Source organism: Saccostrea cucullata, unplaced genomic scaffold, assembly GCF_032062105.1.
Source record: "Saccostrea cucullata isolate Sc308-1 unplaced genomic scaffold, CSIRO_AGI_Scuc_v1 ctg356, whole genome shotgun sequence".
Lineage (NCBI taxonomy): Eukaryota > Metazoa > Mollusca > Bivalvia > Ostreida > Ostreidae > Saccostrea > Saccostrea cuccullata.
The window spans coordinates 869,985-890,450 of record NW_026918279.1 but is presented as its reverse complement, the minus strand read 5'-3'; the positions used below and the strand labels follow the sequence as shown (position 1 = coordinate 890,450).

Sequence of the window (20,466 nt, the reverse complement as noted above, 5' to 3'; positions counted from 1 at the left end):
AGCTCTAACAAATAATTGAGTAAAATAATATTCACATTACCTGGGGTAATTGAATTAAATGTACCGGGTATTTGGAAAGCATGCAAGATCATTTTCTTATTGCCCCTTGCAATAACAAAATTCGTGCTTCTATATAAGCACCGAGAATTTGTGATTTTTGTGATGGAATCAAATATTCACCAGAAGAAGACTCTGCTTTGACTGACCGATTTTTTTTTTTTAATTTTAGGTATTTCCAGAATAATAGGACACAAAGCCAAAAGCGTCATCTGATTCATTTAAATGACTAGCATGACCATGTTTCAGGTCAGTTTATCAGTATACATGTAATAAATAAGATTTACAATGTCCTATGCGTACTTATAATGGTTTGCATATCACATTTGACGCCTTTGAACACTAACAATGAGAATTTAGTTCAAATATAGAAGTTGATAATACACAGGGATGACGGGCAGGTATACCAGGAAGAACTCGGTGCCTTATAAAAAAGTCTTCAAATATTTAAACAAAAGGTTGAACCAAGCCGGGGTTTACGCTGATGGAAGAGAAGATATGGACACCTTGCGCAAGCCTTTAAGATTTAAATGGACAATTGTTTGATTATGTTAATTGTTTAAATCACAATGCTGCATAATAAATTACGCTCGTATCTTTGAAAAATATTTGTTAATCACCATCATAAACACCTCGCTCATCTAAGAAAGGTTGCTTGTGTGTATATGACTCCTGGAGGATTCTGATCACCAGCAAGATGGAACGTTATGGAGTTTATTCCATCTTTTTATCGCTGCTGCTTGTATCCGTTGTACTTGCAGTGGACAAAACAAGGGAAGATGGCGCTCGCGGATCTGGCGTTGTAGAGGCAGTGGTAGATTTACTTAGAGAGCGATGCACAATCTCTGATGATAATTTCTTCTTGAGAAGAATGGCTTATGCTGCCAGTAGAGATGGAGAAAAAAGCGACACCTATCGACAGGGATTTCATGGTGGTATCTGGCAGGTATTCGATTTAATTTTTTTTTTAATTATCTTATTGTCCTATTTTATTTTTTGCTTTTGTTTGTCACGATGTATATGTATTTATCTGAATCGTACCAAATTTTGTAGATAGATCAACAAAAATTTCGTCTTACTCAAACTACTTACTATCTAAGGAAACATCGTATTGGAATTCAAGGAAACTTCAGCATAAATTGGCCCAGCGTCACGTGGTCAGACCTTCGGAAACCATTGTACTCAGGCATTGCAGCCGCACTGTACGTGCAGTATGTTCTCGAGAGGTACCGAACGACCATTCCTTCAACCGTAAATGCTCAAGCGCTCTTTTGGGTCAAACAATTTGGTGGACAAAGAAATGATTTTCTTGCAGTAAATAACCTCCGCCAGGGTAGGTTAAAATGCATTATTTTATTTTTACAAAAACAAAATTTCTAAAAAAAAAAAAAACTTTCGCCGAGATTTAATGTAGTAATCTTATTCTAAAGTTAAACACTCTTAAAGTAATGAAAAATATTAAGCTAAATGAATTTGGTTCAACCTGTTACAGTTTCGTGTGACACGAAGCCAGTAGACCTTGTGTTTGTGGTAGATGAATCCGGAAGCATTGGGAGCTCAAATTTTAAGAAAATGAAAAACTTTTTGGTCAATCTTGTGGATCAAGTAACCATTTCGAACACTGCATTTCATGTTGGGCTTGTCAAGTTCCATTCGTCTGCCACCACAGTGTTTGATCTGAACCGATACAGTCAAAAATCATCTGTAAAGGTTAGTCTGATTCCCTTAAGCCTTAATCTGATTGGCAGATGAAATTTGTGTGTGGTGCAACAACACTTTAAGTTGGAATATACATGTACAGTAGTACTACATACATATGGGATTAATGAGGAACTTACCCTGTGATCTTCTTTCCTTCACATAGTAGCTTTTTAAATCAGAACTATTGTCCTTTTTAAATGAAATAAATTGAAAAATTTAGAAAACGCTACCTCTTACTAGTAAAAAAAATATACGAAAAAGTAAACAGAAATGAATACCAATATAGCGATGGTGACCGATCAAAAGGGATGCTTACTCCTCCATGGCAACTGAATCCGTATCAGATGTCATGTACCCTTTTCTCCGTTTTTTCCATTTGTTAGACTATTATTTAAGCACTTCCATTTCAACTTTTTACATACAGAGAGCGATTCAGTACGTGGGCTATGCAAGTGGAGGTACACGTATCGGGAAAGGAATCAACAAGGGTCGCACTGTGTTCGACCGGTCATCAAGGTAAGTACATATTTGTAATATGGATAGATAAGAAATTTTATACTTTTTAAAAATTTTAGAACAAGTATTTAAGAAGTCCACCGCAGTAGTAAAATGGAGTTAAATTTCGTACAATAGATCGCTTTCTTTCCGATATTTTTAGGAAAGATTCTACGAAAGTAATGATCCTGCTAACTGATGGAAAATCCTCAGATAAAACTGAGACATCCAAGGAAGCCAGAAAAGCAAAGTAAGTGTCGACCTAATTTTATTTACTGTAGCAAACTATAGTTAAAAAGAAACTTTATTTTCTGTCAGTCCTAGAACCATTCAAAGTTGATGGAATCCGTTATTTCATTTAATGATAAATACAATGTTACTCTTATCTGTACATAGCAAATTACAAACCCTATTCTTTCATGCATTTTTAATGCCCTTAGAGCCCACCATACGTACTGCAATACAATACATGACGTCATCATGCCCATATTTTCACATTTTCCCCTAATTTTTCGAAGTAGATTAAGAGTAATTTGATTATAGATGCTGATTACACTAAATAATTCTATAAATTGGCCTAAAAAATGTTTTTTGTTGTGGATATGAGAGCCATGCACACTTTAGTGAAGATGCAAAAGTATGGAAAGCAAGGTTTGCTATAATAACTTTAAAGGTGATAAATCAGAAATCTAGACATTACTGCAGTATTTTAATCCCATTTGTGTGAATTTATTTTGTTATATATTCTCATTTTATTTTCATTAATAATATATTTTAAATATTGTTAAAATTAAAAGATTTCCTATTTTTTAATACCTTATTATAATTATTTTTATCCCCCCTTCAACCTTTTTTAAAGATCAACAGGGCAACATTTAATAATACATGTATTGATATGCAACCATCTTGGTGTAATGTATACTAGTATTCAGTCTGTTTGAAAACTGACCATCATGCAAGTGTGGGACAAAAATAGAGGGACAAACTTATTTTTGCCTCTGCTTGCTACATGCAAGTGCTAATGAAAATATTGTACTTCTATTTTATTCCACCAATTGTTGTTGAATGACTGCCGAGTAATCTAAATAGCACTTACTAATCAAAGACGATAAATGAATTACAAAGACTACTCAGTACTTGAACAGTATGTTTAGATGTACAGAAGACAAGGCTATAGTTACAATAACGTCTTTGTTTTTGTAATGCCCGTTATTATAAATGTCAATTAGATGAATTTGATTTCAATTCTGCGTCTCTAAATCAAACTGATATATTATATAAACAACTGACACTTTATGAGAGTGCATTCGTACTTATTTAAGGTCCGAGGGTGTTTCCATATTTGTGATCGGGATCGGTAATGTGGACAGAGAAGAAATAACCTCAGCAGCGTCAGAACCCACCTGTGTCCACGTTTTTATGTTGCAAGGGTTCTCCGGAATTGATAATATTTTATACGAAGTCAGAAGACGATCATGCAAAGGTAAAATATATCTACGTCATTTACAAACAGCTTTCTGAAAAAATGCAAGTCAAACATATTAATTGTTAAATGATATTCATTAAATGATTCATATCTAGAGGAATCATTCAATACTTTAATATTATTGAATTATACTGAATAAAGTAAAACTGTGTCCACTTCTCTGAAAAAGGTTTCAAATATAATGCAAGTACTTTCTAGAATGGTGAAAGAGGATTTCAAAGAATGTTCGGTAATGTTTTTGGAGCAACTAATCACTTATATAGAATGAGTTCGTGTATAGCATTTTGAATACCCTCTTAACAGCACCAAAGAAAGTGGAAGTCGTCGGTAAAAATGAAACCAAGGTAGAGGGGGATCTAAACCCAGACCGAGTGGTGGAAGACACCGTGGAGATCGACACAAAGGCTCAAGTCACAGGAATCACTGTACATCTCTCTCCCTCTCTCTCTTTCTCTCTCAAAAATAAAAATGATTCATTGATTCTGATAAAATTATTATTTTTCCTGACTTTTTTTAATGTCACAAAATGGACACCTTAAGAATAATTCAAATCTGTTAACAAATATATCAGAATTCAGAATGTGTGGGAGTTTAAATAACTATAAAAACAGAAATATTCAACAGTTTACATTTCCCTGTTTTATTAGAAATCTACCACAGTCTAATAGTCATTGTAATGTAATTAAATGTGAGTATAGGTTGAACTGTGTGTTCGAACTGTTTTCTAGACAAATGTGACCTGTGGAGAGGTTGAACTTTTTGCCTCAGCTCAAACATCATCTCCAAACGAGGCTTACTATGACGTGAAAGGATTAGCGCGTGACAATCAACCAGCCTCGTTTTCAATTAAAAACCGTGGTCGGACGGTATTTGTCCATTACAAAGGAAAGGTCATTACTACGATGGAGTATTGCAAAACAGTGAACAAGTCGTTCAGTATCACATTCAACCAAGCAATAGGTAGAAACATGATAAAGATTTGCTCATTTATTTAATAGAAGTAGTAATACATCCATCATTATAATTTCAGTAATGCAATATAAAGCCTGTATAAATTTCACTCTAAGTTTGTAAATTTACTCTTCCTTTTAACGAGTTAAAGCATCACGTGGTTTGTAAATTATATATAAATGTACTGATAGCAAATCTTTGTAGAATTTTACACTTATTTCCTTTATAGTAAAACTCAATTTGAATAATTATATAAATTTCAGATGAATGTGAAGGTAGTCCATGTAATAATGGTGCCACATGTGTAGACCTCCCAAAAGGCTTTACTTGTCAGTGTGCGGCTGGCTACACGGGGGGAACCTGCCAGGAGAACATTGACGAATGCTTAAATAATCCTTGTGTAAACGGTGGACAATGTATAGATATTGTTAATGGTTATAAATGCGTGTGTCTGGATGGGTATACCGGGACTTCGTGTGAAAAAGTAGTGAATAAGTGCGAAAGCTCACCATGTCGAAACGGGGGAACCTGTTCCAGGAATGGCAATGACTTTAACTGTGATTGTGCCGCTGGCTTCACTGGAAAGACTTGTAGTACGGACATAAACGAATGTCAGCCATCGCCATGCAAAAATGGTGGAATCTGTACAAACCAACTAAATGCTTACAGTTGTCAGTGTTCGGGTGGTTTCACAGGCAAGAATTGTGACGTAAATGTTGACGACTGTACACCAAACCCGTGCAGAAATGGTGGATCATGCTCGGATCTCGTCAACGACTTTCGTTGTTCGTGCTCGAATGGTTATACAGGTAAAGCATGTGATGTAATAGTTAACCACTGTCAACCTACATCTTGTGAAAATGGAGGAAGCTGCATCAACTCTCCTAGTGGCTTCTCGTGTGATTGTCAGACTGGATACACCGGCTCCAACTGTGAGAATGGTAATAAGATATATACTTTGAAGTCACTCATTTTCATGGGAGTTTAATTTTCGTTGTTTTCGAGGTTTGAAGAGACACGCGACTTTACGTATGTCCACCACGAAAAGTAAAATGTCACCCATATAACTACTAAACAATTCTCAATCCACGAAATTAAATCCCCATGAACAAATATTGTTTTTCTGAAAAACCACGAAAATTTGATTCCCTAGAAAATAAGTGATTTTACAGTATTTACAATAAATTCGCGAACTTGATAGGAAAAAATGAGAGAAAAACTTTGAGATATCGGAGTATTTTATATCTCAAGGTTAAAATTTAAAAAAAAAAACCGGGAGGCTAGGGCTTTCAAATCACTTTGACATATATCCAAGGCATTTAAGATATCAGTGTTCGAGATACTGAAATAAATTTCACTTACCATGACCTACCCCTTTCAAAGAAGTAGTTCCTTTTCTTCTAAACTAAAATATCTGATATATAACCATTCGACCCTTTGCTTGACAATAAATTCACCTGTCTTCACATATTTCCTATGAATGTTTCAAAATAGTAAAAGTTTTGGTTCACCAAATGCAAAAACAATTGGTTGTTTACGGAGGTTAGATTTGACGTAGATAATAAACTTCTTTAAAGGATTGGGAAGGAGGGAAGATCTATCACTGTTCCTTGTAATGAAATATGGAATTTTGATTTGTGTGCCATACTAATACGCTCCTCCATGGCATTTAATCTCACCTCTTATGTTTTTGAGGTCCGTGTTTGCACTGCTCCTATTTTGTATTGTACAGTTGTATTGTTTTATGGACTTTTCAGCTTGAATACTGTTCGTTATCTCCAAATACTAGTATTTCATTACACAACTTGGAAATCAGATTCGCGGATTACAATCCTTCTTTCTGTAACTTCTAACTGTTACGAACAAGCATCAATCAAAGAATTTTAAATGAATATTCATACGTATTTATATTATAAAAACCTTAAATTTTACATGTATATTCAAAAGTATGACCCAACGTAATTGACTTAATTAGATGTAATTTCAAAACATTGAAATAATTGAGACAAGCGATGAAAATATACGCTTAAACTTGTTGTCTGTAGCAGCTTTTTCTATTCATATATATGTATGCTAAAAACAGTATATTTTTTACAATGCAGAGGCCGTTGTCGTTACTTGTCAAATTGGATCGAAAATAAGGGAGTGTTCCATGGAAGACTTGAAAAAGTCCAACCTTGCTGACAAAATCTGTACTGGTAATAGTACTTTCCATTTCACAAGCAATTTCTGTATATTAGTACTGCAAATACCTGACTTATGCTAGAATTATAAAGATTGTAATATAAACATCTTTTATATAGGTACAAATCAACAGAATTCTGGAGTAGTACTCAACTCAACTCCAAAACCCCAGGCACCAAGTAGCGAGTCGAACTCATCTAAGTGTATACCAAAGGGTTTCGTTTATCACATTCCATATCCTGGTGACAAGAAAAAGTTCATTCAATGTGATGCATTTGGGGGATCCACCATTATGCCTTGTGGCCCTGGAACTCAGTTTAACAAAGATCAACAAATCTGCATGGCCACAACTACTGTGACGTGCCCCAGTACAGGATTCGATAAATTAGCCCACCCAAGTAACTCTGGAAAATATTATGACTGTGTATATGGTGTACCTCATCTGAGATCATGTGCAGGAGGCCTCGTTTTCAACGAAAATATAAAGACCTGTAGCTGGCCTACTAGCAGAAGACAGCTAACAGAGGACAGTGACGTCACTGAAAGTGATAACGATGAAGATGATGTTGGAGATGATGAGGAAAATAACGATGATGATAATGAGGACGCGATGGAATCTGAGCTGAATGAAGTGGAAGAAAGAAAAACGACTGACAATGATGACAAGCAAAGTAGAGGCAATCTCGAAAAATTGAAAGAAGTTCTAAGGAATCTTCTTGATGATGAAGAATAAATTCTTGGAGTTTTTAAAGTAGGGATTCAAGGAAATGTATCATTTCTACTATTAATTTTCTGTATTGTATGCATATTTCTTTACATGAATCGGATACTGCAAAAGAAAAAAAAAATTGTTTAAAATTTTTATGCTTACTTTTGTTGTGTACACAATCCATCTTCTTGCTGAAGAAAAATGTTAAAAAATAGTTTTTGTATTATTGTAAATAAAAGAAGCTAATTTTCATCAGTTTGTTATATTAAAATGGTCTCCTGCGTCGCAAAGTTTGTTAAAGATTTTGCTCTAGACTCGCGGAGTAAGAAGTTGATCAGAAGGTTGCAGGTTCGAATCCACTGCATGACGTGAAGATTGGTGAGATCAACCGAGGTCATGTGTCACAGTAGGTGCTGGCACAATAAAGACTGCTAACTCTTCAAAGGCCATTAGTTCTGAGCACAGGATAAAATTGCAGCCCTTCATCGGCAAATGATGGTGTCTGAATTTGAGTGAAAAAGAAAGGGCGTTTAACAAGCAAATTAACAAACTTAAACATTTTAAAGACAAGGGTTTTTTGTTTCTTTGTACTTTAACATCCCTCTCGAAAATGTTTCACCCATATGGAAACGCCACCACTTGCCGGTGGAGTGCTTCAAATTTTGTCCTATTATATACTTGGCACTCAGGGCCATTGAGAAGTGGGGGTTCTTTTTTGTCGTGCCAGCACCTACTGCGACACGGGAATGGTCATCACGACCCACAGTGATATTCAAACCCGCGATGTAAGCATCAACTCCTTACTACGACTCTAGACCAGACACTGTAACCACTGCACCATGCGGGCGACTAAAGACAACGGTAATGGAAAAACAAAACTCTAGTATAAAAGAAATTGAATCGTGAACATTGCAAAACACAGACCACTAAAAAACCCAAACTGAACCAAGGATCACATTGTAGACGGTAACACCCTCAGTTTGCTCTCTGTATTGATCGGGAAAATGGAACAATCCGTACCTGAAATGTTAGAAAAACAATGACCTACATGGTGGAAAGCATGTCAGTCAAAATACATTGGTATTCCCTACCCTATCAACATGATTACCAGTTTCCTGTCTTTATTTAAAATTGATCGTATTAGAAAACACTATCAATTCAATTTTGAGACTTAAACAGCAGATACAAATGATCATTGGATACAAAGGATGTACAAAACTTATTGCAAAATCTTGACATAAATATTTTAAAAATCGAAATACAGTTTCTTTACACCCTGAATCCCTCAGTACGAGGGTCGTTCATTAAGTAATGTAATATACAGTATATCATAATTAATGCAGAAGTATTTAATTGAATTTTTTCACAGTTAAAAAGTTCTGTTAAAGAGCTCTTAAGTAATCACAGAAAACCCCTTGACTTTTCCTATTATCCTCTCAAAGACATTCAGTTTTAAATGAAGCATGGTCAGTTTGACACTGAGCTGAAAACTGTTTAAACATGATCTCTGCCAAGAGGATGTCTGGAAACTGTGCTTTTTACATAAATCGCCGAAGAATTCGTATTAAAGATATGATTTTTATATGTGGAAAAAATAATCTTTAAAATCGTACAATTTTCAGATGGATTCGATAATGCAAAAGGATCCAGGAGAAATAAAATACCGGTATATTATCTACTGGTCGATTGAAATATGTGGGGACACCAAGAAATGTCGATCCTGTATGCCACATGATGTCTAAAAATGCCAAACATTCCATTATCACAGCAGGTCATAGAATTCTGATAAAGGAAACAATATTATAATATTTCACTCAAATAGGTGCCCTATTCTTTTTCAAATGCCGAGGAGAAAACACGCGTTAAATGTACCAACGGATTATATAAAAAAAAGTAACAAAATAAATTTGATAAACTAGCTTAACATGCGTAGGCTAGCTTAATATTATAGTATATGACGAATCAAAAGTGCATTTTTTATACCCGAAAAATAAGATAAATACAAAATTGTAGAATCAAAGAAATAGTAGTCATTTTATTATGGTTAAGAGAAGCAAGGATTCTAAACATATTTTATGTTTTCCTGTATTTCAGGAGGTCAAGTAAAATATGTACATCCAAATGAAGGGCTAGCAATGGTACCTTTTATGTTCAAATTTACAAATGTTTAGGTGTTTGTACCCATAAACAGAAATCTTCAGCGCACTCATCTTTAGGGATGCCCCAAAGACACTAAAGAATATCATTTCCCACGGCATATCTGAGATTGTAGAATCTTCCTTTGATTGTTTTTATCCATTTTGGGAAAAGAAAGATCTTACAATGGATTTCTACCGAATATGAGTGATGGAAATGCTCTGCATATTTTCTTTTCTTTATCAACTTTTATTTCTCTATGCGTATTAGGCAGCTGCGTTGCCAGCCACAGAAAAAAAAACCTGGAGACCAGTGTTTAGACTTCCTTTGCAGGAAATCTGTTTAACTTTATTAGTGCTATTTGAACATGAAAGTTAGCTTTGCAAGTTCTTCATTTGGATGTATGTACATGTTTACTGGACCCCTTGAAATACATTATGTTTGAATCACATGCTTCTCTTTATCATAATAAAAGGACAATTATTTTCTTTTATTCTTTATTTTTATTATTGACCTCAGCTTTCAGCACCTATGTTTCGTCATACATCAAGTTTATCAAATCTTTTTTTTTTTGTTAAAACAATTGTATTTTATTAGACCGTTGACATATTTAACACGTGTTTTCTCTCAGAAATTTGTAGGAAAATATGGCTCCTACCTGATAGAAATATCATATTTACTTTCTCAGAGCTCTTGTCAGAATTCTATAAAATGCTATGATGATGAAATGTTTGGTATCTTAACAATGCCTTTAAGTGTAAATCTAGCATATTTAGATACCAAGTGGTAAACAATATTGATATTTTTGCATGGTGTACTTAATTTTCATCGGTTTGACTGTAATATTTTAACTCTCCTTTTATCCTTTTGAATTATTGAATCCATCTGAAAACTATACATGCTATACAGGGTTAAAGTTAATTGTTTTTCACATACAAAAATTATATCTTGAATATGAGCTTTTCGGTGATTTTGTAAGTATTTTTTTTTTTTACATACGCTCTAATTTTAATTTTCCCGTCTGTAATCGTTTTAAGCAGTTTTCAGCTCAATGCAGTGACCATGCTTACTTTAAAAGTGATCTTCTTTGTGAGGACAATAGGAAAAGACCTGGGCTTTTCTGTGATAAGAGGCTCTTTAATAGATCTTTTCAGCTGTGGAAAAAAATAGAGGGGAGCGTTGGGGGAAGTAAGAATCCCCTGTTGACTATAATCATGTAACGTTTTCGGGTTCTTTTATGGGATTCGGCTGTTCTATCGGAACAATCAAATAATAAATTATTTTTCTCAATCACAGATTTAGATTAATAGTATGTACAATTATTCCTTCGTTTCTCGGGAGCGCAAGCGCCTTCCAAGGACTGAAGCGCGTCCGCTTCTTACCTTCAGTCAAACAAGAATATCAGGTACTTTATCTAAATAATATATAATCAATCAAAGTCTCGAAAGTCTATTTCAGACACATAAGACTTGATTCAAGGTATTCCTTGCAGTACCTACCACGTTTGACTTCTCTGTATACAACCGTCTTTCCAATTCGGCTGTCAGCAACAGACTAACTAAAACAACCGATTGTCTCCTTATTTATACCTACAACAGGTCACATGACCTGCGGAGAACCTAAAGGAACCAAGAAACCGGAAGTCAGTGCAACTACCGAGAAATGAAAGGATAATATGATCTCGATTACAGTTTTGGCTTCACTACCCATGCCTCCAGGAAATGCGTCTCGCATTCCTCAATAAAGAAAAACTAAAGGCGTACAATTTTACATATGTTCATTATTATTTACACCATGCAATAGTCTTCCTGACTATGTGCATATCCCATAAAGATTTGAAAATACTAAGCTTTCTGCTTAAATTTACAATGTTTTTTTTTTTTTTTTTTTTTTTTTGCCATAGCTCCAGTTTTAACTACTAAAACCAGAGTTCTTCCTCATGGTCTACACTAATCTATAGTTGTACTAAGAGCTTATAATTTGTATTCAACAATGAAGTCGTCATGCCACGCAGGTGCATTTCTAATGCGCCTTGGCCTATCTGAAGCACAACCGCTAGGGTTTTCAGCAATATCATACTGATCTTCATTTTCTTCTACAAGACACTCTTGAGTATCATCTGCATTGTTTTGACTCGAGAAATTACTGATATCATTCTCTCTTCGAAGTATCTGTGACTTACACTTCCGCAAGCGATCACAGTGAATGATAGTGCTTTTGCCTTTTGTTCCACATGCAACCTTATATAAAACATCTGACAATTTGTCTTCAATTAAGAAAGGCCCTCTCCAAAACGATGTTAACTTCGGAGAACAACCGCTCTTTCTGGTAGGGAAAAATACATAAACTCTTTCTCCGGGACTAAAGGATGACCATGCTAATTTGGTATCATGGTACCTTTTCTGGCGCTGCATTTCACCTTGCATGTTTTCTCTGACCAACTTATGAGCTGACTCTAATCGTTCACGCAACACCCAAACCCATTGACTTGTTGGAATATCCTTAATATCTGGAGGCATTTCATACATCAACTCTAATGGGGTGGTCGCTTCTCGTCCCAACATTAGCATGTTTGGCGAGAAATTAGTGGTGTCATGTTCTGTAGAACGATATGCCATAAGTATATACGGAAGATGCAAATCCCAGTCACGTTGATTTTCCTGAACGTAAGTGCTTAACATAGAGAGCAATGTGCGGTTAAAGCGCTCCACCATCCCGTCTGACTTCGGGTGATAGGGTGTTGTACGGGTCTTTTTAATCCCAAGTAACCGACACATCTCTTGAAAGAGCTTGCTCTCATATTGTCGACCTTGGTCCGAATGAATGGTAAAGGGGATACCAAATCTGACAAATACCTGTTCCACCATAGTGCGTCCAATCGTCTCAGCTTCCATATTTGGCAGAGCGAATGCCTCTGTCCACTTGGTGAAATAGTCTGACACAACCAAAATGTGGCGATTTCCTCTATCAGTCTCAGGTAGCTCACACAGTATATCTGTGGCAATTCTTTCCATTGGCATACCTGATCCGGTAATCTGCATTGGGGCTCTTTGTTTAGGGTTTGGATTTTTACGTCTCGTACACTTGTCACAACCTGTAACATACTGGTAGACATCTTTTTGAAATCCAGGCCAGTAATATCTCTGCCGTATCTTAGCTATCGTTTTGTTAACCCCCAAGTGTCCTGACGTCTGGTTATCATGACACATTTCCAAGACGCGTCTGCGCTCTTGGTCTGGTATGATAGCTTGATGAACTTCTTTGTTGGGACGAAGCAGAGTCCACTTGCGCATGAGTAATCCATTCTCTATAGCAAGTCTAGAAAACTGATTCCACAAAGACTTCACTACATAGCCATGCATAGACATATCGCTAAAACTTGGTCGCTCACCTTTCTCGACCCATGTTTTTACAAGCTTAATGTCTCTACACTGCTCTTGAGCCTCTTGCAGACTATAATCCATGTCGTCACTTTTTATATCCGATGACTGTAAAGTTCGTACAGCTGGTTCAACTTTCATATCATACTCAGCATTTTCCAATGATGACGCATCAAAGCCACACTGAGTGCAAGGTATTCTGCTCAGCGCGTCTGCATTACCATGCTTTTTACCGGGTCTGTGTTCTATTTTCATATCATAGGTACTGATCACTTCCAACCACCTAGCCAACTGACCCTCGGGGTTTTTGAATCTTAAAAGCCATCTCAATGACCCATGGTCCGTTCTAATAAGAAACTGTTTACCATAGAGGTAGTGGCGGTAATGCTTAATAAAATGGACAACGGCCAAAAGTTCTTTGCGTGTCACACAATATTTTCTCTCTGACTTGGACAATGTACGGCTAGCATACGCTATAACACGTTCTTTACCATCAATATTTTGAGATAATACCGCACCGATCGCTTCGTTGCTAGCGTCGGTATCCAGAATGAATGGCTTCGTTACATCTGGTAGAGCTAATACTGGCGCAGTTATCAGTTTGTTGCGCAGCACTTCGAATGCTTCTTGGGCTTCTTTACTCCACAGAAACTTCCTTCCCTTTTCTGTGAGTCGATGCAATGGTTTGGCAACTGATGCAAAATTCTTTATAAAGCGCCGGTAATAACTGCAAAGACCTAGGAAAGATCTTAACTCAGTCACAGTACTTGGCATTGGCCACTCAGCTACTGCTTTCACTTTCTCTGGGTCGGTTGCAATTCCGTCTTTTGAAATAATGTGTCCCAGATAGGATACCTTGCTGGCAAATAAATTGCATTTCTTGGCCTTTAACTTTAAGCCGGCCTGATGCAATCTCTGAAAAACATGTTGCAGGTTTTCAAGCATATCATCAAATGATTTGCCTACAACAATAATGTCATCAAGGTATACTAAACACTTATCCCATTGGAGTCCTGCAAGAACGGTTTCCATAAGTCTCTCAAACGTCGCAGGCGCACAGCATAAACCAAAGGGCATAACCTTGAATTGGAATAAACCTTGTCGTGTCACAAATGCAGTCTTCGGCTTGTCACTCTCCTCCATACTAACCTGCCAGTAACCACTGTTCAGATCAAGCGTAGAAAACATCTCGTGTCCTGATAGATGGTCAAAAGCCTCATCAATTTTTGGAAGAGGATAAGCGTCCTTTGTGGTCACCTCATTTAATCGACGGTAGTCTACACAAAAGCGCATTGTGCCGTCTTTCTTGCGTACAAGAACTACTGGCGATGCCCAGGGACTGTTTGAAGGTTCTATTACATCCTTTTCGAGCATTTCCTTAACCTGTGCATCTACCTCATGAGTTAGATGAATCGGAATTCGCCTAAGACCTTGCTTGATAGGTTGTTTAGCCTGCTCCGTGTTTATCTTGTGGCGCACCACATTGGTCTGTCCTAAGTCATAATTAGAAGTTGCGAACAAAAACTGATTTTTACGTAGGAAGTTCTCAACTTTTGTCACTTGCTCTGGTAATAGATTACCTTTACATCTGTCTAACAAATCTTTCAGATCACCTCTCAGCTCTTTGGTTAAACCCTGAGGATAAAATGGCGATTTTGGTCTCTCCTCAACAGCTGTCATTTTCCCAATCAGAGTTCCTCGAAAAATCTGTTGCATATCATTAGTGACATTCATTAAGCAAACTGGTATCTTATCGCTACCTTTAACGAGAGTGCGTCCTACTAGCGCACGCCCTGTCTCAATAAATTTTTGTTCTGGTTCCACTAAGTAATCCGCTCCTCCATAGTTATTATTTCCCGTAACATTGGCAGAAATAATTATTTCACTCCTCGGTGGTATGCAAATATCACTGGCTGCAGTGACTCTGTAACAACCTAGTGTGCCTTCCCAGGAAAATGGGCATGTCTCATTATTTAATCGCAGAGAACTCTCTTGAAGATCTATCAGCCCATTGTATTTCTTGAGAAAATCAAGTCCAATAATTCCGTCCACAGAAATATCTGCAACAACTGCATCAATAGTTCTATCTGTCTCACCAATCTTGAGAGAAAATGTTGCTTTACCATAATGGGACAGAACAGAACCACTAGCATTGAATATTCGCTGTGCGTTCTCCTTGAGCACAGGCTTTTCCTCCTGCAATGTATCAAACAATCTCTTTGAAATAAGAGTAAGGGATGCTCCAGTGTCAATCAAGAGTTTTGCACTGCTCCCATTCACATTTCCCTGAATGAAGATACCTGCTTCCTCGCACAAATTGTTTGCACCAACATTGCCATTGCTTTTAGATTTTCTCTTTCTTTTACGTCTACTGCGCACTTGACATGCGCTTCCGCCATCTGACTTTGATTCTTGTCGCCGCATATCCTTTTCTTTGTCTTGAACTTTGTTCTTCAACTTTGGGCAATTCTTTCGAATGTGTCCTTCCTCTGAGCAATAGTAACATTTTACCCTGTTCCGCTTGCCTTCCTTCTGAAAAGAATCTCTGCTGAATCTTGCATTTGCCTTAATCTGCCTCTCCAGATTATCTATTTTATTCTGCATTTTCTGCATCAGCGCTTTTAAATCTCCAGACTCGGAAGCTTGAGCTGGTGCTTGTCCCTGACTTTCAATAGCGCGCAAATGACTTCTTTTCTCGGTCTTATAGTAGGCGTCAAGTTCTACTGCCAGGCGAATAGCTTCATTTAGATTCTGGGGTCGACTTTGTTTAATGCGTAGTCTCATATCAGAATCTATCAATCCATCAATAAAAGCCTCTTTACCAAGAGTTTCTCTTACTTCTGCCGGTGCAGATGGATATGCCAAATACGTTAATCGGCGCACAGCTTGGCCTAGCTCAGATAGTGTTTCTGATGCCCGTTGACGCCTTTCTTTGAGTTGCGCACGGTACAACTCCGTTTGATTAGGTGGAGCAAATCTCTCTTCAAGTGCTTTCACTAAGAGGTCATATTGTTGTCCCGTTTCTGGCAAAACATTTCCTAATATCCCTTGTGCAGCTCCTCGCAGTGACACTGCTAAATACAACCCCTTTTCCTTATAATTCCAATTGTTGATAGCCGCACACGCATCAAAATGGGATTTATAATCTAGCCAAGAATGAGTTCCATCAAAGGTTGCTGGTTTAATGTTACACTTGGCTGTAGCTTTCTCACTTTGGTCCTTCTTCTCTTTATCAGCAACGTTGACTATCTGTCGGGGAAATGAGCTATCTATCCCTTGGTTTACCTCATTTCCGGAATTTCCATATCGACTCTGCGCATTTGCAGGTATTTTATGAAGTGCATCCGCAGGAGTTTGATGCAGCGCATCTGCTGATATCTGCTGCAGCGCATCCGCGGATGTACGCTTCCATGGAATCGGTAGCTGTGCATTATGCTCTAAAGCAGTTTCTGAAATCTGCGCATTTAATGAAGATCTTGGAGTCTCAAACTTGTTTTGTATCCGACCCTCATGAAATAATTCTGCATCTTTCGTTTGCGCAGGAGGCCTATTATGATACTCTCCTTGCGATGGCATTTCCAATCGAACTTGAAAAGGAGAATGCGCCAGAGTCTCACTCAACATATGGACCGGGTGTGGATGTGCACTTGACAAAATGCTCGGCGTTTTCCAATTTGGCTGTGGCACCATCGTTTCATATTGTTGAGCACGCGTAGCATAATCCCTTGTCGAACTGGGTGCATTTGGTTCTGCAGTCAAATTTCGTTGAGCTGTTTTTCTCCTCATTGTCACACCATCTAGCGCTCCTCCAGGCTGATTTCCTTGTGCGCGTTCACCAGTCAATGACGCAATTCCAGAATCGCGCATTGGTCGAGTTGTTTCAACGGGTGTAGATTGCTGTTCTATTTCAAGACGCAATCTCTCACAACTCCTTTCAAGAAAGGATATCTCTTCTTTGATCATTTCTTCCATCGCACTCATGATTTACAAGGCAAATATAACACAATTAAAAAAAAATTATCGATTTAAATTCTATATTACTTTGATTATTTGCCGAATCCCACCGCTGCCACCAAATTTATGTAACGTTTTCGGGTTCTTTTATGGGATTCGGCTGTTCTATCGGAACAATCAAATAATAAATTATTTTTCTCAATCACAGATTTAGATTAATAGTATGTACAATTATTCCTTCGTTTCTCGGGAGCGCAAGCGCCTTCCAAGGACTGAAGCGCGTCCGCTTCTTACCTTCAGTCAAACAAGAATATCAGGTACTTTATCTAAATAATATATAATCAATCAAAGTCTCGAAAGTCTATTTCAGACACATAAGACTTGATTCAAGGTATTCCTTGCAGTACCTACCACGTTTGACTTCTCTGTATACAACCGTCTTTCCAATTCGGCTGTCAGCAACAGACTAACTAAAACAACCGATTGTCTCCTTATTTATACCTACAACAGGTCACATGACCTGCGGAGAACCTAAAGGAACCAAGAAACCGGAAGTCAGTGCAACTACCGAGAAATGAAAGGATAATATGATCTCGATTACAGTTTTGGCTTCAATCACATCCGCAATGAACCCTATATGTATTGATCAAGTAGACGAAACAATCCGTAGTCAAATTCAGTATAAAAATAAAGTTTTAATACATGTAATTGGATTGAAATTTGTCAGTCCATACCTGTCTTAATGATAGGTAACACTGTAGATTCCTAATTATACGCGAGGAATTAATTTCCGCGTAATTTCGCGAGAAGCGTCACTCGCGAAAAATATTACTCGCTTTTATTTTTATGGTACTGAAATCTATGTAAATTCTGTTCATCAACCGTTCATTCGCGAATTATAATTCTCGCGATTTGACGTTAAAGACCCAGTTCGCGATAAAAAGTACTCGCGAAAAATAAAGAATCTACAGCATTTGTTAACATATGATCTTACGATCATATAATTTACGAAATTCTGACTCCGAACAAGGTTGTTGAAATCCCTTTAAACATCGAATTGTCTATCAGAAGCCTGTCTTCGCTTTTGTAAAATATGAGTTGACATGATTGAAATACAATTCGACATTAAGATATATCAACAACGTACCGAGTATAATCAATTATATTTCCATTCATAGGTCGACATGACACATCCCAGTGAGTTTGAAATAAAAAATATGAAAGGGTCTGGCACATCTGCATCAAATTTTAATATTTCATTTGAAAAGACGTTTATTGTAACATTTCAACAAAGCTTTATGATAAATAAGGACTTCCCTAATGGCTTATTTATGTAATAAAATACCCTTATCACCTGCATATGGGTTTTATATCTCTCAGTTGATACGATACGCAAGAGCATGTTGTAGTACGAATAATTTTTAAAACAAGGTAAGTTATTGATATAAACAAGTTGAAGAAACAAGAATACCAACACTATGGTCGATACAATGACCTTGTCAGCAAATACCGGCATCATCAATCATCAACATCAACATCATAAGGTCAAATGCTGATGGACATTTTTCAAATTAAATTGTCTACAGATTTTCCCGATCATGACAACGAGGACACAGCGGATCCGATGTGACCGGTCGGCAGAGGATGTTTACACCTTCATGTCACCTGATTCTAGATCTGATGCTTTTATAGGTACGTGTTTGCTCTACTCCCTGATCTGTATAATTTGATTGGGCTTCTGAGCTTGAATACGATAAAGGCCAACTAACAACTACATTGTATGACAAACGAGATGAGCTTTTTCATCGTCAACTTTTCTTATGTAGTAATATTCCGCTATCACCTGTATATGGGGTTTACCATCATATTCGGTGCTCAAGAGCATGCTCCGAGTGCAATCAGTTTTAAAACCAAGGAAAGATCGCACATTTAATTTGATGTTCCAGAGGATTCAACAACCTCATCAAAGTTAGCATTTCATAAATTCTATGGCCATTATAATGACCTTATTAGCAAAAATAACCTATCATTGGGCCGTAAAAGCTCAAAAGCTGAAAGCTCAGGTAAACCATAAATGAGAAAACATGTGCCTGCCCCAAGATTTTTTTTATTCCAGAAAATAGAAAGTTGCAAAAAACTAGTACAAAATAATTTGGATGCGAGATGTGGTTACTAGTAATTAGCTAGAGTAAAATGGAGATAAGACAGTAACAGTATTCAAGATCAAAGTCCATGAAACAATACAAAATAGGAGCAGCACAAACATGGACCTCCAAAACATTAGAGGTGGGATCAGGTGCCATGGAGGAGTGAGCATCCGCTGCTGACTGGACACACCCACCATGTGCTCCTTTTCATGATCGGAAAATAAAGGAAAAATCCGTCATCAATTCAGTGAATAAACAATGGACTAAAAATTAGTATGAAAAACATCAGTCAGCATTTGACTCAATGATATATTGTATAATTGCTGATATTAAAGGTCATTGTATCGACCATAGAACTTATGGAATGATAACTTTAAATGAGACTGCTGAAATTCTTTTCATCAACTTGTCAATAATCTATTGCGTTTAAGAAGATGTTCTTATGTAGAGCATGCTCTACTGAGATATAAACTCCATATGCAGGTGAAGGTATTTTGCTGCATAGGTAAAGGAAGTTGACGATAGAAAAATTAAAGTCGTTAAGTTTATCATAGAGCTTGGTTGTTGGATTACTATTAACGTCTTTTTCAAGTAAAATATCCAAATATGAAACAGATGTGTTACACTCTGTGGTATCTTTTATCTCAAGCTCACCAGGATATATCTTATCGACAAGCTAATGGAAATAACCATTTTTAATTGACAATACATCGTCGATATATCTAAGTGTCGAGTTGAAGGCCACAGCAAGTGTTTTCATCTTTTCATGCATAAGATTTTGCACAAATTCTGCTTCATATGAATACAAAAATAAGCCTCGTCTTCACATTAGTGTTAGATTATAAATGTAACCTTTAATTTTTTAATGTAGATGTCACTTAAGGCCTGAGAGAGACTGGAAAGAACGATCATTAGGCATTTATGCCTGCTGTTCAATCCAACAGTTCTAAACTGATAAATGTAACTCTCACTTGACATTATGCATTTTATATGTACAAATCAAAACTCATTCCAAAATGCATTAGATTTTGTTATTCACTATAACTATAATGTTCCTATGATTGTTATACACGGGCCTTAATAGACTGGATATCTTATCCTACTAAGATTTAAAAAAATACATTTACACTTACAAATACCGTCTTAGATTGTATATTTGAAATTTACTTATTTTGGGTTCACAGGTTATCTTGAAGTTTTTACACACAGGTACTATAATTTAAACAGAAAGGATCTATGATAATATCAGTAAAATCACAACAAAAA

General features: G+C 36.8%; 1 protein-coding gene across 1 annotated transcript; it reads left to right on the top strand.

Annotated features, from left to right (window-relative positions):
- The first annotated feature begins 586 nt into the window (after positions 1 to 586).
- LOC134261927 (uncharacterized) lies at positions 587 to 7,734 on the top strand. The gene is made up of 11 exons (XM_062744315.1): positions 587 to 1,003; positions 1,111 to 1,390; positions 1,550 to 1,767; positions 2,183 to 2,274; positions 2,417 to 2,503; positions 3,576 to 3,736; positions 4,043 to 4,164; positions 4,468 to 4,699; positions 4,954 to 5,631; positions 6,793 to 6,888; positions 6,994 to 7,734. Exons 1-11 carry the CDS (start codon positions 755 to 757, stop codon positions 7,605 to 7,607), a joined length of 2,829 nt encoding a protein of 942 aa, XP_062600299.1. The 5' UTR covers positions 587 to 754; the 3' UTR covers positions 7,608 to 7,734.
- Positions 7,735 to 20,466: the final 12,732 nt, after the last annotated feature.

Coding starts and splice junctions, on each gene's coding strand:
- LOC134261927 (XM_062744315.1), top strand. CDS start 755: ATGGAACGTTATGGAGTTTATTCCATCTTTTTATCGCTGCTGCTTGTA. Junction 1,768..2,182: donor GTCAAAAATCATCTGTAAAG/GTTAGTCTGATT, acceptor TTTTACATACAG/AGAGCGATTCAGTACGTGGG. Junction 5,632..6,792: donor CGGCTCCAACTGTGAGAATG/GTAATAAGATAT, acceptor TTTACAATGCAG/AGGCCGTTGTCGTTACTTGT.